This window comes from Strigops habroptila, chromosome 1 (assembly GCF_004027225.2).
Source record: "Strigops habroptila isolate Jane chromosome 1, bStrHab1.2.pri, whole genome shotgun sequence".
NCBI lineage: Eukaryota > Metazoa > Chordata > Aves > Psittaciformes > Psittacidae > Strigops > Strigops habroptila.
The window spans coordinates 12,994,608-13,019,806 of NC_044277.2; the positions used below are offsets into that span (position 1 = coordinate 12,994,608).

The 25,199-nt window shown below is 44.6% G+C and overlaps 1 protein-coding gene across 1 annotated transcript in view; it reads left to right on the forward strand.

Annotated features, from left to right (window-relative positions):
- Positions 1–159: 159 nt before the first annotated feature.
- SNTB1 (syntrophin beta 1) overlaps positions 160–25,199 on the forward strand; it is a 112,529-nt gene continuing 87,489 nt past the window's right edge. Inside the window, exon 1 of the mRNA XM_030487285.1 lies at positions 160–783. Coding sequence (XP_030343145.1) covers positions 270–783 — 514 coding nt within the window. The 5' untranslated portion in view covers positions 160–269. The remainder of the gene's footprint in view (positions 784–25,199) is intronic.

Below are 25,199 nucleotides of genomic sequence, written 5' to 3' on the forward strand. Positions count from 1 at the left end.
GGACTGGGGACACCCGCGGCCGCGCACAGCCCGCACCCAGGCACGGGCACACTCACGCACCCCACACACACCCGCACCAGGCGCGGCAGCAGCGGGCGGTGCCTCCAGGTACGCCCGCCCCGGCGCGGCCCCGGGGGGGCGGCCGCGGCTCCTCGCCCCACCCCACCGCGCCGGGAGCTCGCCGCCCCCCGGCTGAAGTCCGGTGCCGCCGTGCCGCGCCGTGCCGAGCCGGGGGTGCCGTCACTCGGCGCTTCCAGCATGCTTCTAAGATGGCGGTAGCGGCGGCGGGCGGCGGCCGGGCGCAGCGCAGCGGCTGGCTGGAAGTTTTGGTGCGGGACCGCTGGCACAAAGTGCTGGCCAACTTGTGCGGAGAGGCGCTGGTGCTGAGCGGCGAGGAGCGCCCCGACGGCGCGGCCCACAACGGCCTGGGTGGCGATGGGGCGGCGTGCCGCGGGGCTGAGGGCGGCGGCGGAGCAGCGGCGGTGCGCACCGCCTTCACCGACCCCCCCGAGCAGGTGCCCGAGGCTGTCTCCAACAAGAAGCGGTGCGTGAAGGTGTTGAAGCAGGAGCTGGGCGGGCTGGGCATCAGCATCAAGGGGGGCAAGGAGAACAAGATGCCCATCCTCATCAGCAAGATCTTCAAGGGGCTGGCAGCCGACCAGACCCAGGCGCTTTATGTGGGTGATGCCATCCTGGCCGTCAACGGCACCGACCTGCGGGACGCCACCCACGACGAGGCGGTGCAGGCTCTCAAGCGGGCCGGCAAGGAGGTGCTGCTGGAAGGTAGGGGACGGGGAACAAGCGACAGTCCGGGATGGGAGGCTGTGGGGCGGATCGGCTCGGCTGCCCGAGGGACGGTGGAGCTGAGCCGGGGGGTGAAGTGGTGCCTCCGCGCCTCTTGTACCGCTTCCCGGACGCCTTTCCAGCGGCGAGAGTTTATATCCCCTTACCCCGAGCCGCGTCGGGACTCCCGACGTGCGCTGAGACCGTGGCCCCTCGGGAAGGGCTGGGCGGGCTGCCGGGGAGCTGGGCTTTAACTTTCCGTCCTCACGTCAGCCGCGGAGCCCCGCAGCCCCCAGGTCGGCTCCCGGGCTCCCGGTGGGATCTTCAGGAACTGCCGTCTGCATGTTTTCTCAGCTTTTCAGCCCGAGAAAGGCAGGGAGGGAGTTGGGTACTGGGAGGGGAGGGGTTAAAGGAGTAAAGGAGCCCCCTCCGGGCTGTAAGGGAAAGGCTTGGGGGTCTTTTCCCTAGGCATCTGGAAACGCCCGACACTGCCTTCCCTCCCTCCAGTTCCTTCTTCCCCCTTCCACAATCCCACTCCCGATAGGGATGTTGGGGGCAAAGAGCCCTGAATGAAGCTGGAGGCACCTCACTGACACATTAACCATCCCTGCAAAGCTGGGGATTTCACTTCCTTTCTCAGGGGTGGCTGAAACACTTTTGTGAGAAGTAGCCTCAGAAGCTGAGCTTGGAGTAGAGAGCAGGCGTTGGTGTGTGTGGAGGGAGGGTGTCCCTTCAGAACGGGATGGATGTTGAGGATGGAGCAAGTAGAAGCAGAGCCGGGTTCCGCAGCACAGCAAGAGGCATTTGCAGGTGTTTAATCCTTGTCTCCTCACAAGCACTAATTTACTTGCTCCACCTGAGAGAATGAACAGCTTCAGAAACGCCCTTGGTGCGTGTTCGATAAAGTGATTACATATTTGCTCACAAGTTCATTTTACTGGAGGTCAGTGGCGTTTGAGGCATGCTGCTGCGCCGCTTCCCACCTCGCTGTGCCTGTGGCCCTTTCAGTACTGTGCATGTTTTCACATGTGCCTTTTTGGTGCTTATTCCGAGGAGCAGAGGAGGTGCCGCTGCTGGTTAGGAGGTGCGGCTGAGGATCAGCCATGGCCAACCAACTAGGGCATAAAGTTATGGGAAAAGTTTGAAGGGGAGGGAAGGTGAGAAAATGTCAGCTGCAGCAGTGTGCGCTGAGGAACTGTTTGGTGTTGTCCATGTGATAGTGAAAACTCCGATGGAGTGGTGTCCTGTGAGGATTTAGGAAGCCGCGGGCAATTGCATCTCCCCTCCGGGACCAATGTGTGTCTCGTCCTCCCTCGCTGCAGCCGAACCGCTTACAGAGATACCTGTGAAGTCTTAATGTGAACGTCTCTTTGAGGTCTGAACTGAGGCTGTTGATCTGAATTCTGTCACTGGCTTGTTTGCACAGCTTAAGGGCTCCCTGGGGTGCGGGCCAAGTAACATCTGACCTGTGGTGTGATCTCATGAGTAATGTATATAGTGCTTGCAACAGTCTCCCTCCCTCTGTATAGTGCCTGCAGTAGCAGCACCTGAACACTCTGTTGCTGTACGAGTCTTAAAAACCCCTGCTTTCTTCCTGGTAGGAGCGAAGATGAAGCTGTTTCAGTGTGGACTCTTGGCACCCTCCTTCTCTCCACTCCGCTCAATGTCACAGCTATTTTCTCGCATTTCTTTGCTCCGTGAAGGCTGATGTGCCTCAGCGGTTGTTTCTGTGATTGAGTTTGTAATCTGTAAATTGAGAGCATGTTTCACTGGTCATCCCTAGGTAGAGTTAAAATATTCTGACACTGAACTCAGTGTTTTATCCTGCCTTTCTCTTGCTGTTTCAGCAGAGTAACCAAGATGATAGCTGGCTGCAGCGCTGCCCCGGGAGGCTCTGCTCCCTTCAGCGGGAACCTCTCCACAGGAATGGCCTGTGTAAACAGGCAGTTTACAACAGTTCTCTGCAATTCAATTTCCCACTTTGAAGCTCTTTCTTCAGTAGCACAGTCTAAAATGGTCAATTTATTACTAAAGGAAGGAAAATCTAAAAGTTTTTTTTTCTCTTTAATATATAAGAGCGAGAGCCTTGATTTTCCTTTCCTTCCAGACAATAGCAATTTGCCATTTCCTGACTTCTTAGAGAGTTATGTATTGCACAAAGCAGTCTCTGCTGGGGCAGGGCAAGACCCCTGCACAGATCCTTTCTAGGATCTTTCTCCAGTTAACAGAGCAATGCCAGCATGTGTTTCCAGGGTCAAAATGTACACTTTCAGGGAGATTCTGAGACTTGCTTGTGACTTCCAGACCAGGAAAGCCGAATTTGCAAAGGTATGGCAAGGCATGAAGCACGAGGGTCAGACTTCACAGTGCAGCAGGGCTCTGGGTATTGCCCAGTGCCTTGTGCATTCCTAGAAAGGGTTTTATGGTTGAATATTTCCTAGAGGTTATCGGCAGTGAAGATGCGATCAGTATGGTTCAATACACCCAATGCGATATGTTATATAGTGTCCTTCCTAAAATTGCTTGCTCAGTGAAATGAGCCATTTACCAGCTCAGCACTACGCTGTAGTCTCTCCCGCATTCCTGTGCGGGGAGGAAGGGAGCGGAAAATCCCTCCCCAGCACTGTGTGTGGGCTGCAGGTCTGGCACTGGGGTTGGTGATGGGATGAGGAAGGTCTGCGAAGAGGGGAAGGGATGGGGCAATGCTTTATTTTGACACTTGCCCTTTTTGTTGCACCAGTCGCTGTCTCTGAGCTGATACAACTAGAGATTATTTGCTGAAGAGTCAGGGGAGGCATAGCTGCAGTAGCCGTGCTGGTGTGCGGGGCCACAGCCATAAGGCCCATGAGAGAGGTCCTCCTCTAAGGAATTTAATAGCCATTCTGGGTTGTTCTGTCCTGTCGTTTTCCATCCCTGAAAGACATCAGTCTTGTAGTCTTCACTTGTATAGTTCTGCTACTAATCTAAAGTTGTATAAATCAGTTCCTTCTTACCAGTCTCATCTTTGAGGTTAGCCGGGGTGCCTTGAAATCAGAGAGGATTTGATAAATGGAAGGGATATAAGTCAACAGGCAACACTGTTGCAGGAAGAGCTGTCAGGCAGAAGGGTCAAGAGGAGGGGATGACGATGGTGAGGAAGGAATTGAGCCCTAAGAAATCCTGCTCTCTCCTCATCTGCAGGATGGACCTCTTCTGCCTGCAGGGTTTAATTTCCTGTGAGCTTTCTGTCACAGCTTGGGCATGGGTGCAGGGGAGCAAAGCTGCCAGTGAGCAGGGGCAGGGGAAGCGCTGGTGTTGGGCTTGTCAGCCCGGGATGGCTCCTCAGGTGTTCAATACATAAGGATGGAGCTTCTCCTCAGCGTTCGAGAGTGCAAGGAATTTCTGTATGTGAGAGATGTACAGTGCATATTTGCAGGCGTGGAAGGCAGCTAAAATTATCGTGACAGCTATTGTTTGTACATATAATTTCCCTGAGGTTCTGTTAAATTGGGTCTTCTTAAATAACCACTTTGGAAAATCAAGCAGCCCTTTGTGCTGTGTGAAGCACATTACATTCAAGTGACTCTCAAGACACAAAAGGTGTTTGTTTTTATCAAAGCATACTAGATGAAAGTAGCCCCTTGGCGTGCTCTGTAACCAAGCTGGTTGTGCTTTACTTGTAATCTCTATGTGTTCAGTGAAAAACTGAACAATTGAAGTAGCCTGTGCTAATGTCAGGCAGGACCTGTCTGCATGATGCTGTATTTGGATGTGGAGAAACAAACCCACATCGGTGTGTTTTTTGCTAGCTGGCTGCAGGATATATTTTGAATTGCATCACTTCCTAACTTGTTAAATATGTCTGAACGAGTTTCGTCTGATGATGGTGGTGGAAGGTTGCAGCGGGAAAAGGAGCATTTTAGTGTTGCTGGAGTTTTTCGTTGGTTTTGAGTGATTCCCTGTTAAGCTAACACAATTGCAAGGTAGGGGACACAGCTCCCTTGAGAAGCGGTTCTCGCAGCATCTCTGGGTTTGCAGACATTTCCCACAGAGAGGCAGCCCCCTGCACAGTGAACTTTAGTATACTAGACAGTAGACATAGTCATCTTCTGTAGCCCTCTTGGGAGTAATCCACAGCTTTAAAGCAATGTAAGAATAAGCATGATGCAGTCTGTACCATAGTAACGTGTATTATTTTCCGAACAATACTTCTGTAAGAACTGTAAGGATTCTCCCCTTTCTACCCTTTTATATTTTCTTTGAGTGAAGCAAAGCAATTCTGGCCATGTGAATTCCATGTTGAAATAGTGTAAAATAGGCTATTTGTTGGCTGTATTTTTCTATTTTATCTATGTTTTCGTGTTTCTTTCAGTAAAGTAGCAACAACAGGAGATTTGTGGGGGTTAACAAAATACAATATTTATCCAAGAAAGCGTGTCTCTTGCAAGTATAGAGGAAAAATGAGGCACAGAGCACTTAATAAGTGCCTGTGTGGCATAACTACTTACTACATTCAGGGCTGTAAATCTCAGTGATTGCAAATTGTATGCAGTTATTCTTTACACTCACAGTAAGCGTATGGAGAAAACAATTTACCTTTTTTTAGTGCCAGCAAATATGCAGTTAGGAAGGTGCTTTGTACTTAAAGGCTATACCACATTTCATAGCCTGTGTAGCTGCCCTTAGCACACATCAGCTTGAAAGTGAAATTGAAAGGGAAAGGAGCAGGTAATCTTATTCTCAAGAATATCAGGTCTAAGCAGTCCCTCAGAATCTCAGTTTTGCTTGTTTCAGCTGCCCGTGGCTGATGGGGAAGCTTGAGTGGGAACACTTGATGTGTCTTTCATTGATTAGATTAGATTACAGGCTAATTTAGCAGTCCAGACAGTCTATATCACCTTTCACAGATAAGAATCAGTACATCCTCTTTGCAGTAAATCTGGTATAAGTCCTCTTTCTCAGTTACTGTAAAGAAAATAAAGCAGTTATGGGCAACACATTCCTGTATTTATCTGGACCAAGTGCAGCATGCCCCCTCAACCCACCCACCTTGGAAATCATATACTAAGCCCTATAGAAGGGACTTAGTACCAGCTCCTTAAGGGTGCTTAGAAGATTAAATATGTCTAGGGATCTGGGATTCAATTGCACGTACAGAGTTGACATGTTCAGTATCATTAGGGAAAAAAAGCATTTTTTTTTTTAAATCCCAGCAGTAATTCCTTTGTGGAAAATTAAATCGAAAACTTGGTATAACTCTTTGAAGACCATTAGACAGAGTAGAATTGAAAGCTGAAGACTTTTGCCATAGTTAATGAAACAGTGTTTTTATCTTGTGTTACTGTGGTAGGTGCCTTTTCACTGAAGGCCAGTCCCACCATCCAGGAAAGGCATTTTCCCACAGGCGATGGCCAGTGGCACTGGTCTTTCCCCATTCCTGTCACCTGCTGGGTTTGTGTTTTGCCTGCCCCAAGGGAGCTAGTGCAAAGTCTCTCTAATTGAAACCAGAGTTTGGATTTGGGACAGCCCAGTACAGGTGTTGATCCCAATAGTCGATGGTTTCAAGTATATTTTGGGAATATATTTTTAGTTTTTTTCACTTTCTTAATGTGTTTTCATAACACATGGTGTTGAGCTTCTCCTAGTAGTGATTTATCTATGAATTTGACTTGAAGTATAGTATCCATTTGTATGCATTCAGAGTTCATAAGTGTTGGAGCATGTATCTATTTGTAATGTGTTCCACTGGTCACTCTACTTCCAGGCTTTAAAAAACACATTATTTCCATTCCATTTTTCTAACTTATATTTCCGATCGTAGGATTATTTTGCACTTTATTCTGCAAGATTATGTTGCCATGGCTACTTGTTAGAATTGGTACAGCTACTTCAGTAGAAGGGAAATTGGAGGAAACAGTAGTTCAAGAGAGCAATAGCATACGTAAGTGAACAAAATAAGATGGGAACAAAGCTGCGCCAGTACTTCATGGGAGGCTGGCTTTCCAAGTCTAAAAAAAATTCTTCGAGTGTCCCAGAAAAATAGTTGGTGAAGAAGGGATGGTAGCGGTGTTTCTAGAACATGCAAAAAGTCTTTTAACTATATCTCATATAGGGTTTGTGAGTAGCCTGAATAACACAGTTTTGCTTGACATGGTGGGTGCAGGTAAGTGCTCCTGATCTCCTTACAGCAGCTTGGTGCGAAGTGAGCTTTGCTGAGCCCAGATGTGTCACCTCTCCAAACCTTAAACTATGTTGAACAGAGGAAAATACTGCTCTTGGTGTAAGCTGTGTCTGTGCTAATGGTCTTTGCCAGGACATGTGTACTTAAAGCAATCAAGGGGGAGCATCGTACAGTTGTGGCAGATTGGGAAAGAGATGGGACTCTGACTGACAGGAATAGACAGTCTGTTTTGGCAGGGGCACACAGCTCATTGTGGAGATGGGAAGGAACGTCAGGGTGGCAGCATTTAGTACATGCCTTGAGGAGGGAGCTAGAAGATGTTTGAGGTGAAGCGTGGCTGATTTGGGCTAGGAAAGTTTGTGAGAAACTACAAGGTATGTAGAAAGCATGGAGTGCTGCTTGTCGCTCATGCTACACGTTGGAAGGTGTGTTATAAGTCTCTTTTATGCCCTTAAATTAACATCTGTCAGCTGCTATGTTGCGGGACCAAGAAAGCTGCTCTATGAGGCTTGGTCTCCATGCTTTAAAAGATGGCTAATGGACCTGCCTTCTGACCTTGCACTTCTGTAAAAGGGAGGGTTCATTGAAACTATGGCATCCAGCATCTTGCAATGTCTCAGAGCCTAGCAACACTGAGTAATGAACTCGGACACAGAAGTTGTTTACCTAGCTCTGCTTGCAGGAGCAGTTGGGAAAAGACAAAATTGCTTTGTCCATCGTCCACTTAGCTATCAAAACATACTTTTCTCCACAACATAAGTTAACAACCTTGCTTACCAATGGTTTAATCAACTGTGGCTAGTCTTTCAGATTGCATCACCACTAGATACCACCTTGCTGTTGGGTTCAGTTTGTTCCTTCACATAAATTAAGGGACATAATTTCTGCATAACTCTTTGGCAGACTTGAATTTCTTCCTGCTGCTACTGTACACTTCTGTTACAGTCTGGCTTTAATTTTGTCTGTCCAGAACTTGAACTACTGAACTGGTTACGACTTTCACTGTGCATATACTAAGGGCACAACAGAGTAGGTCACTGCCAAAGCAGCACATCTGTATTGTAGCTATTGGGTAAAATGGAGTTCTTAATTGTAAGGAAATGAGCCAGAACTGTAGATGGTGGAGAAACTGTCTCTGATTAGAAATGATTAACATACAGCACACTCCTCCTAAAAGTGTTGTGCAGCTTTTTGCTGAACTGTTGGAAGTTGTGCTTGTTGGCACAGCTCTAAGTCATCAAAACTAAGTCTGTGGCTATGTTTATTCCTCACTGCTCTGGGATCTCTCCATCTAAAGATGATGTGTATTTGAGCAGTGAGTCTGCTTCAGAACACAGGTCAGTAACTTGTGTCTGTGCATCTGTGTGAATAGCTTCTGTTCACTTTAATGGCATGCCAAAAAATGGTAAATCCTGGTATGGTGTAAGTATTTGAGAAACAGGATCCTTTTCCCAAGTATTTGAAAGTTAGAGACATATTGTAACATAAAAATAAAATTTAAAAACTTTTTTACTTTAAAAAAGCACAGTATCAGAATGTAAATTCTCTTCTGGCAAAGAAGGCACAACTTAACTGATTTGCTCTAACAGATACCATGACCTAATGGGACTATTTATCAGCCTCATGTGCCCTTTCAGGGAAATAGGGCCATTAGTTAAGCTTTATGTTTCATTTGCCGTAGACATATTCTGCTGGTGCAATACCTATTTTGGCTTTTAACATAATCAAGTACTTATAAGAGAGTATTGAAAGCTATACCATGGAAATAATGTATCCCCACTCCTGTCTGAGTTATTTCAATAATAGCTGTTTCCAGGATGATTGCTATGCTAACATGTGTGTTTTAACTGCCATTGGCTCCAATTCTGCAAGGGGAGCAAGAGGCAGCTGCGTGAAGGTGAAGATGCTGGAGAGGTTTAGTGTTATCCAGCATGTAGCTTATGAGGCTGCTTTAAGCTAATAGCTTTAACTCAGACAGTGAGAGTTTATTGTTTATCTGGGAGTTTGGGCTTTAGTCAGTGTGAAACAGCCTTGAAGGACAGAGTCAGTAGTGGGGCTGGCAGGACAGCAGTGCCAGACGTGATTTCCCTCGTAGCAGGCAGATTCACTCTTGCCGGGTGGGAGCCAGCAGGATTCTTCTCTTGTTGATGTGAAGCCAAAGAAGGGATTTAATTACTGGATGTTCAAGAGTATTTTCCAGGAATGAAGTGAGCAGAATTTGCCTTCAGTACTCACTGCTTGAATTCTTTGTGGTTTGTTTTTGTGTTTTTGTTTTTTTGGGGTTTTTTTTGTGGGTTTTTTTTTTTTTTTGGTCAATTTTGTTGGGGTTTTGGTTTTTTTTTTTCTTTTTTTGTTTGTTTCATGGGATTCTTTTTGGTGTTTTTTGTTGGGGATGCTGTGGAGAGAAAAAAATGCTTCCAGATTACTATCGTTTCCCAAAGAACACATTATCCTTGATAACTATCTGCCCCTTTTGACTTTTTTGCCCAGTCTCATGCAGTGGCAGACTCTCCTGGTAGCCAGCCTCCTCCATCAGCCATGTGTTGATGATGGAGGGGTGTCTCCAGAGAACCAGCAGCATTCTTGTAGGATTACCTGCCATATAAATATGTATCTAGGCACTGAGACACACACCATAAGATGTATTTATATACATACTTCTATAATGAACATCCCCATCAACAGCTGTTCCTTATTTGGGGCTTGACCTTCAAATGTATATGAGGCCAATGTGGTAGTACTAACTTTACGTTGCTGGGACTTTGCCACATCTAGAGAGACTGAGCTGATGCCTGTGTTACCCATCGGGTCTCTGCTTTGAGGGCAGCACAGTGGGCTGTACTGGCTCAACACTGCATGGAGAGGCTTTACCTGTCGCACTTATGGGAAGCCTCTTCCAGAGCAGGGGATGTGGTTGTGAGCTCTGACAAGTAAAGTCAGGAAGATGTGCTTACTGCAAGAGAAGGGGAGGAAGCTTCAAGCTGGAATTACTTGGATAATGACAGCAGGCTCTTCGTGAAGAGCTCTAGGTGTTATTACTGTGCTTTGCCCATCTAGATTTTAGAAGCTCAGGTAAATGGCTGGTCAGAGGCTTAACATAGCTCAAATTCTTTCAAACTGAGGAAGTCCTGAGCACACTGGTGGGGAAAGACAAAGGCAACACTTAACCTGTGGGCAAACCCTAGGGTGCTACAGATGCCACAGCTAATCTGCCTGAAGCCATTGTTGCTCTCGTAGCTTTTGCTGCCCTCTTCTTGTAGAGGTAGCAGTTGGGTTGCAGGCTGATGCCAGGATGTCTCCTCTAGCCCAAAGGAGGAAATCTATATTCCTGCCTTTAAAAAAGGTGAAAAAACCTAGTAGTAACTTCAGTCTTTTTCATGTTTGTGGAACGCTGGAGAAGCGTCTAGCCAAAAAGGTGATAAAAGAAACCAGTGTTTCAATTGAGGAAGAATGCAAGCAAAAGGAACTAGTTTTAGGAAGTTCCCAGTCCATTCAGTGAATGGCTGTCTGTATAAATAAGCCAGACCTAAGTGATGTATGAGGGCAGGTCATAAAGAAAACATTGCAGTAACAAACTAATGGAATTTCCACTTAACACATTAAAATCAGCCCTGAAAGGTTCCATTAAGGAACCCATAAATTGAAGTTCTAAGAGGCGGCGTATAAAATACCCCTGAAACTAAAAATGATCCTCTGTCAGTTTTATGTTTTCCTTTCACTGTGTTATATCTATTTTAATAAACGTGGGATAGACTATCAAAAGAGCAGCACTTTGTCTGTGAAGCCTTGAGGAAATAAACAGTGAGTCTGGGCTTGTTATAAATTTCGTTCAATAAAAATAAACTGAAATTGATTCTGGGCTTTGCCTGTGTAAGGATTGCTATGCTAGGGCCATTCAGTGTTGATCTTGCTTTATATATATATTGAACTTTTCTGCTAGGCATACCTTGAAATGTTAGTATTTAATGCTTGAGTTTTCATTCAAGTACTGCCAGAGCTTTCTGTCTATGTACATAAATAGTATTAAGACCCTAGAAAGGTTTCAAGGTTTCCTCTCTTAACAAAATATTGAGAAACAAACACCTTTTGGTTTCTGAGGGAGCAAAGGAAAGGTTGACTTGAAAACACAAGTTTCTATGGGAATCTTTATGATTTTTAATTTGAAATGGCATTTTATATTTAAAAAGAAAGCAATTTGCTTTCAAAAGGGTGATTTGAATTTGCATTTAAAAACTTTTCTAGGTAGAATTTTCTACGTGGAGTAGCAGAGAATCACCCAAAGTACCTTCTCCTCATGTAAAATCTTTGCAATCATGTCACATTTATCAAAAGGAAATTTTCACGGCCAAAAAATTCAATGCAGTAATTTTTTCCCATTTTGTTAAAATATGTAGTTCATTTCTTTAAGTGCGGGTATTTATTTTGTTCTCTGGAAACTTTAGACATGCTGTTCTCCTTAATCACTTTGTTCTGTTATTTTTCTATCAATACTCACATTGTATGAGGTGGATAAGGATGTATATTTGGTACGAGCCAAGACAGATATGCTCCCAGTGGAGAAGTCACAAGTGATATATTGCATGAATTCCTGTAAGACATTTACATTTGATCTTTTCAGTTAGTCACAGTTCTGGGGGTATGCTTCGTTGTTTTTATGAAAGTCACAGTAGAAGCCTTGAATACAGATAGAAATGAGGAAGAAACTTCTCGAGTCACTAAAACTGGCCTAAAATAGCTCTTCTAGGTGCAGTTTCACTATCTCCTCAATGCAGCTGTAAATTAAATTGGCCCACTACCTTTTTAGCTTTTGCCTTATTAAAGAGTTTGTGTAACACTGTATGTATATGAAGGAATTAAGAAGTGCTCATAGAATCATAGAATAGTTAGGGTTGGAAAGGACCTTAAGATCATCTAGTTCCAAACCCCTGCTGTGGGCAGGGACTCCTCACACTAGACTGTGTCGCCCAAGCCTACGTCCAACCTGGCCTTGAACACTGCCAAGGATGGAGCATTCACCAGTTCTTTGGGCAGCCTGTTCTAGTGCCTCACCACGCTCACAGTAAAGAACTTCTTTATATCTAACTTAAATGTCGCATCTCATGAAACCATAAAGAGTGGGAAATTATTTCTATGGGGGAATACGTGATGCATTATTTTGTGTCTTTATTTTGTTTGCTTGCATTTTGTTTAGTATTGTGTTGGCTGATGTTGATTTAAGAATGCCTTTAAATGTGCCTGTTTAATTCCAGAGCTGACCTAGCCCTGGTGTAGGCACAGCTATAAATGTCTATCACCAATATTACATGGGCACAATGTACAAGTGGGTACATGCGTATAGTGTAAGCCGAGAGCTTGCATGTGTGTTCTACGTGCATTTGCTCATATCCAAGACAGAATTTGTTTGTTGTCAGTGCTATGTAGATTAAGTTAATTGTTCTGTGAAAATGGAAATAAATAAAGTCTTGATTATACCTGCACTAAAGGAGTCTCTGTGTTGATTTGTTTGCTGGAGTGCTTCACAGGAGGCTGCACCTGCAGGCTTGGTTTTCCTCAGGGTCTGTGTTCTCTCTCTGGCCCCCAAGCTCTGTATCTGGCTGTCTGTGGCTGAGCCTCCAGCGGTAACCAGATGATGGTCAGGCTGGTGAGGACAACCTGCCATCTGATGGAGAGTGCCAGGAAAGGGGGGTGAATGTGGAGCACAAGTTGGGAGAGCAAAAGCTGCCTCCTCTTCAAATTGGCATGAGTTTTCCCATTGATTTCAGTGGGATTAGAATATTTTTTAGCAAGCCATAATGATATAAATCACTGATGGGGAAAAAATGATGCTGATGCAGTTTTATTCCATCTCTGATACCTACTGCATTAATTCTCCTTTAAAATAATATGGACAGATCTTTGGTCCTTACTGGGTGACTCACTTGCTGGCTTCCTGCATGGCTGAAAAGACCTGCTTGCAAGCTTTTCGGTTGAGGCTCTATGTTAACGAGCTTCTTTACTGTGCTTAGCAGACCTGGCTCCATACTCCCCCTCCACAACCCTTTCGGCTTGTCCCTCCTCCCTTTCTGCTCCTGTGAAGACTGATGAGCAAAACCTTTGTAAAATAGATGTGGCAGCAGTTCAGTCTCTAATTTCATTCATTTTGTGCAATAATAATTGATTAACCATTGTTATTTCTTAATCTACTGTTCATTGCTGATCATAAAGGTTGAGTAATTCAGCACAGTCAGATCTGTGCCTAAGCTGTGGGGTCCTTGTCTCAAATTAGAAAAGCATCAAAATGTTGCTTCTGCAAACCTCCACATTTCTCTTAAATTTCAGGCTGACAGATACCGTATCAACAGCTTTCCAAAGGGCGTTTCAGATTATCTTTCTTGTTCAGAGAAAAGCTCTGATCTGCAACAGCAGAGACATGCTAAAAATAATGTTTAACTGGAGCAGAAAGCAGTCATTGTTTTCGGAGACAACAAAAATGAAATTTCAGGTGAAGGCTGGTCTGTAGTTATATCTCTCCGAAAAGCTGCACCCACAGAAATGTGACCTCTTTCCTGTTGAACAGGAGGTTTGTAGGTGCTGTCCCGCCCTCTCTGTTGTACTGTCAATGCGTAGATGGTTCTCCAAGAGAAATATGAGTTTTCTACTACCTTGGTGCCATTGCAGTGTATAATGCCAGACTGTGACAGTCATCGAAGATATTCTGGGTTTGAAGAGTATGTCAAGCTGGACCCGACAACGCAACACTCTTCTCCCTCTCCCTCCTCCCCTCATTTTTCTGGGTATCATTTGCCTCTTTTCTGGCTTCTGACTGCATCATTTAGGATGTGAGGCAGCATCAGAAGTAGTTTGATGTTTATCATCCTGATTATGGAGGAAAACCTGCAGTTGTAGCTGAACAAGTAATTGCATAAGCAAAACATTAGCTTGCTGACTTTATCCCGGCCGGCTGCTTTGTGTATGTGAATGCTGGCAGATCCCTGTTAGGGATGAATGCTGTGTCCGGGCAGGCTCTATCACCTGGCTAACAGCCAAGCCTGAATGGTTTTCTTTATCTCTAAAGTGGTGCGAATTTGCGACTGTAGTTTATGAATGATTGAAGAGTGACAGAATTGGTATCATCACAAGACAGTAAACAAACTGTAAGTCTGCTGTATTTGGTGTCTGAGGTCTTGAGAGAAGCTGAGTTAGCTCAGGAGCCCTGAGGTCTGCAGGCCTGTTTATGCAACCCAATTACCTTGTTGGTTTGGGGTTTTTTTGTTTTAAATATAGGCATCATTAGAACATACAGTGAGTTGAAACTAACCCCTAATTTTAAACCTGTAATCATAGCTTTGGAAGAGTTTTGCAAAGAAAGCTCTTACAGTATTACATGAAGAGTACCGAGTTAGAGTATAATAACTGATTCAGAAAAGTCAAGTGAAACACAGCTCCACAATAATAACTCCATGCTTTTTGAACATTATTTCCTCGATAAATGCTAGGAATAAAAATAATGTGAGTCTGATTCAACAGACATTTCAGCTGTGGTGCTCCTGGCATCAGCTCCTCTGTGGCTCAGTTCTGGTTGAAGGACCCCGTGGTGCAGCCTGAGCCCTCTGAACACTCCTGCTGAAGGCTGCTGTGAAGAGCCACAGTAGCCAAGAAGGCTGGAGAACCACCTCCTGCCATGTTCCATGGGAAGTGATGGAGGGGACTGAGCTGTGGGGGGCACTGGCAGCCCTGCTCAGACCAGCCTTCCTCATGGCTACCTTGCTCTGGGAGGATCCATGTGGCTGGATGCACAGCTCCTGTACACAGGTACTTCCTGAAGGTGCTTTCAGAGCAAAAGTAGGTCTCATTGTCTCTTCAGCCTTTAAATAAATATTGTGTAATAACAATATATGAAAACAGCAATATAGGAAAACAGACCCTCCACTTCACAGGCTGAAGCAGGGGCAGCAGCCAGTAAGGTCAGGCAGAACACCCTATCCAGCCCTCTTTGTTGTGTCTACAGACTGGAGTTTAGTGTGTTCTCTATGCTCTGATCCTGTAACTACATAGATGAGGATGAGCTTTGCATACGTAACATGTCTTAATTGATTTCATTGAAGCTAAGTTTGAGTAAAGCTCTACAAGACGAAGACTTATGATGTTGTTTTTCCTCTCCTGTGGGCATATGAGTGCTGATTGCACTGTATAAAGCTGCTTGCTGTTGAGCCTGTCACCGTTCAAGGTGGGGAGAGAAAGTGTTCATGTTTTTATTATCATTCCTCCCTCCCGACCTACACTGCACCAAAACAAGCAAATGGTGGTGACTGCCAAGGAGAGAAGAACTGCTTTGTAGATCACAGCTTTTCTGCTGGAAAAAAACGTAGCCCTGTTTAACTTCTTTTTCAAGAGCAGCAACGTTGAATGTACAAATTAAACTCCAATTTACACAGCTGAGATTTTCATGAACATTTCATACAAGTATTCTCAAAGTGCGACATTTTGAAATAATGATATCTGCTAGGAATAGGCTTTGGGGCAATGGGACTCGTGTTTTTACCCTTCCCCCTTTGATGCCAGCCTGTGTCAGGCCAGCAATGGGAACCAGGCAGGAGGACTGCGGCCAGCTTGGAACAGATCAGCCTTTGTGTCCCGAGCACAAACATCTCTCTTCTTTCCGAGGGAATGGGGAAAATGGGTTCTGACCCAGCATGACCGGCTGTTTGTGGCTTGTCTGTCAGGAGGAGAGAGACAAGTGCCTCCTCTGTGTCCTTGTTAAAATGCTGCTGCAGAGCTAACTGTTGAGCAGGCAGTTAAACAGTTTGAATCTATATGAGCCAAAGTTTAACATCGGCAATAAGGTATTTCGGCTGTGTCACAAGACTGCCCAAGTTGCTCTGCAGAGGTTTTCTTCTCTGATTAGAGGCTCAGAGCTGCTGCACTGCCCTGGAGCACCGAGTGGTGCAGAGACATGAGTGGTGCCCAGCAAAGTCACTGTTGGTTGTTTCTTGTTCTGGTAGCTTGAGTCTTCAAGCATTCAGTGGGAATACATCTTGTGGGAACAAGTTAGAAATGACAAAAGCCAGTGATAACATCTGCCATTGTTTGTTATCTTGGAAGGTGTGCCCTCATGAGAGCTGGAGTTGACATCTTTACATGTTTTCATTTGTATGATGCCTTACACTGATACTATTCAAGTGCTTGGTATTTTTACTAGTCCTAAGTAAACTGTGTACAACTTAAGTTACTTCCGAGGGCCCAAGAGCTACTAACAGTTTTTCCTGAACATGGTGTAGCTTGCAGCACCTCTTTTTTTGGAGCACCTCTCTTATGAAGACAGACTGAGAGAGTTGGGCTTTCTCATCCTGGAGAAGCAGAGGCTCCAAGGAGACCTTAGAGCAGCCTTCCAGTATCTAAAGGGGGGCTACAAGAAATCTGGAGGAGGACTTCTTACAAGGGCATGTAGTTACAGGACAAGGGGCAATGGTTTTACTCTGACAGAGGGTAGATTCAGATTAGACATTAGGAAGAAATTCTTTACTGTGAGAATGGCGAGACATTGGAACAGGTTGCCCAAAGAAGTGGTAAATGCTCCATCCCTGGCAGTGTTCAAGGCCAGGTTGGACAGAGCATTTGGCAACACAGTCTAGGGTGAGGTGTCTCTGCCCATGGCAGGGGGGTTGGAACTAAATGATCTTAAGGTCCTTTCCAACCCAAACCATTCTATGATTCTATCTGTAGCAAAATGTGGAGTGTTTCCATCACCAGGGCCAATGCTTTTGACACCCTACCTGCCATGTAGGGAGTATGGTCTGATTTCTGTGTTTGCTAGTTGTGCTCTAGATCCTTCTACCTCAGTTAATGACATGGAGCTTGGCTTGGGACATGGGCAGATGTGAAGCTGGAGCCTACAGGAGATGCATACATCACCTCCAAATGTTCTCTCTTTTATTTGCAGCAGTGGTGATGCACTGTGAGAGGTGGGCCCGGCGGCTGGCTGCCAGAATAGGCAGTATTATTAATGTCTAGTAACACTGATTAAAAATCGAGTGCTGAAGCAGATTTTTGCTGGAGCCAAAGCCACTCTTTGTTCCTCTAGCTCACTTGTTAGAGACTCTCTGTGGTTGTGGGCTGGGCTGGGCTTCAGCAAATAAAGCCAAGCAAAACATGTCTTTTCAGACCTGGTTAGCTGGCATTTTCACTTTTGGGTCATGGTTTTGGATGTTCATAGTGTAGGGGTAACAACAGAAGGGAAGTGCAATCGTGACACCTTGGCATGTGGGATCCTGTGTGGTCTTCTCTGTGGGGCGAAGGAGCACTGAGCCAACATGGTGTGAGACTGGATTGTGGCTGGGATTCTATCATCACACAACAATGTTTATTATACCCTGTGGGGCAGGAGGGAAAATACTTTACTGATACCATCCCTGTACCACAACTGCCAGAGATACCTGTCTCCTCAGCAGTTTCAGACCTTGCTGGGCTCCTCAGAAGCATCCTGGAGCCAGACTTCTAGGTAGACTTCAATTTGCTATCAAGAACTATCATATTAATGGTTTTGTTTTTTTTTTTTTTAAGAAGAGCTATGAAGGGCATGTCATTGTTTTAGCACTCAGAGAATGCAGAAAAGAACCCTTTACCTCCTAAGTTTTTGACGTTCTTGTGTAATTGCGTGATATGCTAACGGAATGTGTTGTAACAAAGATGCAGAGCTAGAGGCCACATAAAATGAAATTTTAATCTAGGCTCTCATCAAGCTGTAAAAAGGCATTTGACTTTGTTTTCAGGGTCCTCTTAGGTGATTAAGGTTATGTGAGATAGATCTCTCCCTTATAAAGTTTTTCCAGCTTTCTCTTTGCAACTAGAGGACAGTTCTTCATTTCTCCATTCTCACTCACTTACATGATTCTCCAGAATTGGAATTTTGAGGGAAATAGAATCTGTACAGAGCAGAAGAGCAGAAAGCGCTACATATCTTTGTTGCAGGTAATATAAAACTCCCTATACGTTGTGTTTGAGAATACTAGTGTGTAATTGCGTTGTATGTTGGACTTGGCAAGAAACTTGCATAAGAAAAGCCCATCTCTGTGCTGCAGTGCACCTCTTTCTGGTTGCACTGATTTAACCGTGTGCGATACTGTGCCAGAAGCAGATTTTTCTTTAAAATACATGGGCTAAAGGTATGCTTCAGGAAAGATGTCGTCTCTAATGCTTGTGTTCTCAGTGATGGAGTTTACAGAGCAGACTCGAAAGCGGTTTTGCGGGCAGAAGGGAGCCATGGGCTCCAGCACGAGGCAGGAGAAGCGCTGAGGCTGAAGGAGGGACCCAGCAAGGTGGTTTTGTTGCTGAAGCCAACGTGTTGTGAAACTGCAGGATCAGCTGAAACTGAGGGACTTTCCTGCCCTCATCCTGGCCTCGACAGCTCATTCCTGCTCCTCTACCTGAGCTCTGACAATTGCTGCCCTGTGGCCATGCTGCACGTTGGGGTGCTTCAGGTCCCCACATCGGCTGCCTGGGTGGCAGCTAGGTCAGGGGAAACTTGAGTCATTAGAGGTCCCTTTTGGGGACAGCTCACATTTACGATCCATGTAAAGCTGTTGTGAAACTGCCCCCATCATGCTGAGCCTTGTCTTGTTTTTGTCAACATGCAATGGATGAAATCTGGCCCTGGTGAAACCAACTTCAAACACTCAGTGATGGAGCAGGGCCAGGATCTCTCTTAGTGTTGCAAATTGTGCCACAGTTCAGAAAAAACCCCCACACTTTCTTTTTTTTATTTTATTTGGAAAGCGCTAGACTTGTGTGTGACAATCCTGAGTTTTCAGTGTTAATTGTGTCACCTGCAAGTTAAAGTGTGTGCTTCTTACCTGTTTTGTATTCTGCATATCCCAGCTTTTATATAACTTTGTCTTGCTGCATAAAGGATTGATATAAATCTTTCATACAGGCTGTCTCCTGGATTGTGTGTGGGAGTGGGAAATTCTACAGAAGTTAAAAGTACCTCTCCTGAATAAAGGCTGGGTTGATTTGATAGCAAGAGCAATGATTTTACAGTTGAAGTGAGGAGCAAGAGACAGAAAATTAGACACCCCCACTACCTCTGATGGGTGAGAAGAGGGACAGCCAAGTCTTGTGGTGCCCAGGAGCAAAGCACAGATTCAACTGGGACTCAGGAGCTGTGCATATTTAAGTGTTGGATTTGCATTAACCAAGAAGGGGAGACTGAAGTGCAGTAGTGTACTGAACTGGGGTGACAATGCATGTTGGAGAACTTGTGGTGAGGTCTGAACCATCCCTTACATGAATATTGGTCTTTCTGCAGTCAGGCAGGGAGTTGGTTCACTCAGCTGAACATGAAGAGTGTGTTTTCATGTTGTTTCATCAACAGAGTGAAAAAGATTCCCTAGCTGAGCATCTCTTACTGATCCCTTTGCTGCCTCCGGTCCCACATGCTCTGTAGTCAAAGTTGCTGAATGGCACATGACTGTGTCCCTTAGACTTGGGCTAATTTTTATGATCCCTTTTATAGTTTCTTCCGCCAATATAGCATGCTTAGCATAGCAGAGGGGATGGCAAACAGTGATTAATGGATAGGACCGAGAAGTTGGCCTGGCACTTCTTAAATCCACTAGAGAAATCACGATTACACACAAAGTAGTTTCATCCTGCAGCTGGAAAGCATGGGTTGTGAGAAGCCACTGAACCTGTTGCTTTCAGTTGCAGCAGCCTTCTTCATGTACTAATACGTTGTTCTAATTCAGTGGTTTTTTTTCTTTCCCCTTAACTGATATGTTTTAGCATAGTATCACCTTTTCTGAAACTTTCCAATTCTGGGAAAGTACAAGAAATAAGAACCTTTGTGTCTGAAACAGTGACTAACTCCTTTTTGGGGAGCTTATTTGAATTAATAGTCATGACTAAAAAGCACTAGAATGGGGAGGCCATGGAAGCCTCTTGCTGCCAATAGCCCAGATGGCATCTTGCCAAACTCACAGTGTGGGCAGATGGACTGAGACACCTCATGTGTCCCCTTCCGTGCTATTTCGTCATGTTCTTTGAGAAACATGCACAAAAACTTCCCCTTTGGGAAAGGATTGAACTGTGTCAGCCCTTTTCAGAGACAGCCCCAGTGAGGAACTGGACCTTTTCTGGGGTTTTTGTTGAAGACACAGCCAACAGTGAAGCCAGCAAGCCTGGAGATGAGCAGAGGTACATGAGTTCCTGGGCTTCAGGTTACCTTTTAATATCCCTGTTAGGCCAAGTGCCGATGACAAAATGCACAGTGCAGGCAGTCTGAAAACCTTCAGGGAGCTTTGGATGTACAGCAGATGAGTGGTGGCACTCTGTCAGTTTATCTTAAAACTTGATACAGTAGAATCAAGTTTGCGTCCTGGGTTCCCCTCCTCTTCTTGCCTTTTGCATCTCTCCCTGGTCCGCAGTGGTTGCTGTGAGCTGCCAGTGTCTCTCGTTCAGAGATACTGGGGGGTGGACACCAGGATGGAGAGCATGGCTCAGGGCAGAAGTAGAGGACCAGACTGTATAGTTGTGTTTGATGCACCCATAAGGATGATTTTTTTTCTTTTTTTACTTTCCTTTTCTTTCTTTTGTATATGAGCATTAAATCTTTTCATGCTGCATCTCTACATGCATTCCTGTAGTTGTCCTTGCTCTTCCAAGTTCTTTTACCTGGCTCTGAAGGGTAGTTTCTGTAGACCTCACAAGCATTTTTCTGCCATCCCTCCTTCCTTAAACTTTGCTTTTTTCTTTCTTTTTCTCCCTTTAAGTTACTACCAAGACCAAGTGCCCAGGCAGCGATTTTCAACCCCAGTCTTTGTTTCTTTGCTTTTGTGAAGTTGCACCTTCCCTGAAAAGTGACTTGGGCTGACTGCAGTCTGTGCCCTTTCCTGGAACAGGAATGGCTCTTTGGCAAAGCTTTTCTGGGCTTGTGAACTTTGTGCATTAGTTACAGAAACTCCTCACCCACGTCAAGTAGTGGGGTAAACCCAGGTCTTACCTTTAGTGGGGGCAAACTCAGGTTGCGGCTATACCTTTCTCAGCTCCTCAGAGAGAATAAAGGTATTGAAAGTTCAGCACTTCAGAGACAGCTTAGCACAGGACAGAGGAGGTGGGAGGATTTGGCATCTTTCTTGCAACAACAAAGGCAGCAGGAGGTGCAAAATATGAGTTTAAAACTCAAAACATTTCCTTTCTTATTTATCTTGAAATTAAGCAAGCTGAATCTGGAAAGGAATTACAGCATTAGTATGCCTTAATTTATTTTGTCAAAAGTGTAAGCCCTCTTTAAACCAGTAATGTTCCTGGAGGAACAGAATGGGCCTCAGAAAATGCGGTTTTGTGTGCTGTAGCAATTTGCATCTTTCAATGTTGGGGTGGGCAAGCTTAGCATATACACTGTGTCCAGTATTGAAATATTTGTAAATATTGATATTTATTCCTGATGAGAAATCTAGAAATCTCCTCCTTAAATGAAGGTGCATGTGGAGAGGTGGTAGGTGTACTCTTTATAGAGAGAAATGTCTCTGAGAAAGTAAAAAACCACATCTCTATAACCAATAGAAATTAAGAGATGAGGAATCATCTGCCATCTTATCCCGGGGACCTGCCACATCAGAGCGGTGAAGCGAGCAGCCCTCACTTCGGTTCAGGATTTCAGATGATTTGTGCTTGAAAATACCATTCTTAATTTCCATGACAGAAGATTACCGTGTCGCAAATGTTTCCAGTTCACACAAAAAACATAAATGGATTTTTTTTGCCATCTACTAAAGTTTCAAAGGAAGTAGTTATGTTTAGTTAATTAGTTTTGCTGTTTAAATATCTACAATTCATCCTTCCCTGGTTTATAGATTTAGTAAAGAATCCATTACGGAAACAGATAGCCTGAGGGGAAGCATATCTGCCCTGTAAACCCTTTTAGCTGATTGACATAACGAAAGTATGTGAAATGTTGGCTTTGTTCAAATGCAGGAATAAAGAATGCTTTTCTAATGTGCATTCTCTTAATCTGGTGCTTGATCAAAGGTTTTAGCTTCACAAACCAAAGCAGTAGAGAGGGTGAACAGGAAACAGTGTAGAAAACAAAAAGAAGCCAAAGCATGTTCTCTGCAAATATATGTATCTGATACCCGGAGAGTTCGGTGGTAAGGGTGTGCAGTCAGGCTAGCGCGCCGTCCTCTTCATTTGGTCTGTCTGCATGTGTGAAATGCTCTATGAAGTGAGCCTTCATCCATGTGCGAGAGGAGCGCAACAATTCTCTGTTTGCTTTTTCTCTCTGCTTTCATGTCTTCCATTGTTTATATTTTTTTCTTTGGTTCCTTCTCCTACTTGTCGCCTGGTGCAGCATCGTCACTGCGGCATCGCCGCTCTGATGCTCAGACATGATTAAACAGCCTCTGGAGCTTGGGCAAGTTGCTTGCACAAAAGCATTGGATCTGTTGGTTTATTTTTTTTTTTTGCTCAGAGGTTGAACTGCTTAACACGTGATGTTTTGGCCTTACACCTGACATTATGATTTTGTTTGCTATTTTTGGTCTGTATTTGCTTCACACTAAATATGTAGTCATTTCTGCCTTTCACGAACCTACAGAAATTGTAATTTAAGGGCAAACATGGATTGGGTCCAGTAGAAGCTGGCTAAGAAATGAGTCCTCATATTCAGAGCAATGGTATTTTCTACTCTTTCCCCCCTATCTAGTGTCTCAGTTGCTGAAAAAAATGGGGAGAATGTATCCATCAAAGCAGCCTATTACAAAGGCAGTATTAATTGAAGGCTGAAGTTCTGCATACAGGTGCTTGTGCATTTCTGTGCGTAGTTTAACACCTTTGAAGCTGAGCAACAGAAATTTGCCCCCTTTTAAAATCATTAGTGACTTTCAAAGATGTCGATTTTAATGGCAGTAAAGCACATTGGGGTTCTCTGGTGGAAAATGGAAGCAAGAAATAAAGTCCACAGAAATTGTTCTGGCAAAGCCATGTGGCCACTGGGTTTTTAATAATGAAATGATTCTTTCTTAAACTGCCAGGGAACAAATATGGTTCATTTCAATGGGATCTTTAAATATGGTTAGTGTTAATGCACTTCATTTCCTGTAAGAATGATTTTTTGTTTGCATCTCTAGCATATCAGTTGGATTCATTTGACTGTACCAAGGCTATAGGAGATTAAAAATAAAAGAAAGTGTATGTGCTTTCTTGAGTCTCAGTCGGGTATTGGAGCCTAATCCAAAGCTGCCTTGATTTGATAATTAGGAAGAAGTCTTTCTATTGACTTCGGGTTTCTTTGGATGAGTCAGAAGAAAAAATCATTTGGACAATTTTGGTCTTGTTACAAACATGCAAACATAATTAATGTGTGGAATTGGATTTAAGCCTATATATTTTTAAACATTTTGGTTTTCCTTTGGATCGTTAGGAGACAAGTAAGATTTTAATTGTGTGAAAACATGTGCACTCTTCAGGTAGGTACCTTTGCTGGTGAAGAGCATTTACTGCATTTTTTTCTTGTGGCCTCCTAATAGACTGTCGGGAACGTGATACCCCAATTCTTTGTCAGGTTTAGTGCTCTGAACTTCTAATCAAAAGACCTCATGAGACTCTTCCTTATTTGTGCAGCTCATAAATTGAAGCAGGTTTTGAACAGTTGGGCTTTTACAAACTTCCTCTATTTGCTCAAGAAAAGCATTTTTTGGGGAAGTAGCCCATCTTTATGTGAGACTATGAAGAGTATTGGTATTTCAATCATCTTTACAGTGGCTAGGAGAATACTAATTGCAGGACAGGTTTGATTGATGTTATCAGTACTTTTTCATTACTTGAAGTAACAACGGCTTATTCAGGGCTGTAGTAGGACTAAGAGAAAAATGTCCTGCCTTACAATCGTTTTCAATGCTGCTGGGAGATGCAAAAGTGTTATGTTGACCCAGCCCAGCAGACAGACCAGAGATGTATTTTGTCTTGATCTCGTTGTTGTGAAGGTATGAGATTACCTCTGAGAGGAGGAGAGCTAGAGAGAAAATTAGTCTTGGGGCTTACTCAGTCTGTCTCCAGCTGAGTCATTTATATTTGTCAGTACAGTGTTGGCTTGGGTATTTTTTTGCACTTGTTAAAAATAAAGACAAACCTCAGGGGGGTGGGGAGTCTGGACAGCATTGCATCGGGGTGTGGGAACAGCGTAGGCATTTGGCCTCCTTGCGACATCCTGTTTCCCCAAGTTATCACAGCAAGTCTGTGCTCTTTTTCCAGCCTGGCTTCCTGAGTCCCTCCTCTCAGCATGCCTTCCCACTTTTAACTCTTTTTCTTCCTACCTTAGCTAGGAAGAGAAAGGACTTGACTAATGTGGCTAGGCTGCTGTTCAGCGTGGAGCTGGAGAATGGAGGTTGAGGGCCTCGCCTGGAGTGAATTCAGAAGATAGTGGCTGGGTCAGGCCACTACCAAAGCATTGGCCCCTGGGGGAAGAGAAGTCTCCTCGTGCTGCTCTACTGGCTGTTGACATCACATATTCCTGGGGGGACAGCAGTTGGAGAGCATCCCTGGAGAACATCAGTGAGTGAGGACTTCACCCCTGGCTTGGGATGGGTTGATGAGCATACCCCCCAGCTGCGGGATGCTCTCTGCAGGACTGGTATTGACAATGAGTAGGAAGCGTACAGGGCTGCTGCTGCTGAGCAATCTGCATTCCAAAGCTGTGGTGAAGGTGTCCTTGTACTGCAGCTCACCCTAGGCTGGGCTCACCCTTAGGTAAACCATGTTACAGGTTTGTTCCTGTGCATGGACATAAGCATCAGTATGGATATGGCTGGATGTCTGCCACCCCAGGATCCTGTCTCTTACGCTGGCCAGTAAGCTGATATTTAGGGGGAGAAGAATGAAAACTTGCCTGAGGGTGCGCTGCTCCTCCCCTTTGTATTCCCATCTGCCTCTGGTCAGTTGGCAGCCAGATAGCGGAAAAGACTTCTGGAGCCAGGCGTTGTACCCCAGCCACTGCATGTCACAGCCACCACTGACCTAACCCCCATGGATTTGTTTGAAGTATTTTTTTTAAGCCTTATAATATCCCAAGCTGTGCCTACAATATCTTGCAGCAAGCGAATGTAATGCGTGGAGAAAACACTTCTTTTTCAGACCAGCTATCTTATAATTTCACTGCATGCTCATTAGTTTTCTGTTAGGAAAAATGATGAATAGTCATTGTTTTCTCTGTTGTTTCTATCATCAAACACATTTTTTCAACATCTCATGGTATATTTAGCCTTCTGATATGCCTGGAAGCTGGCAA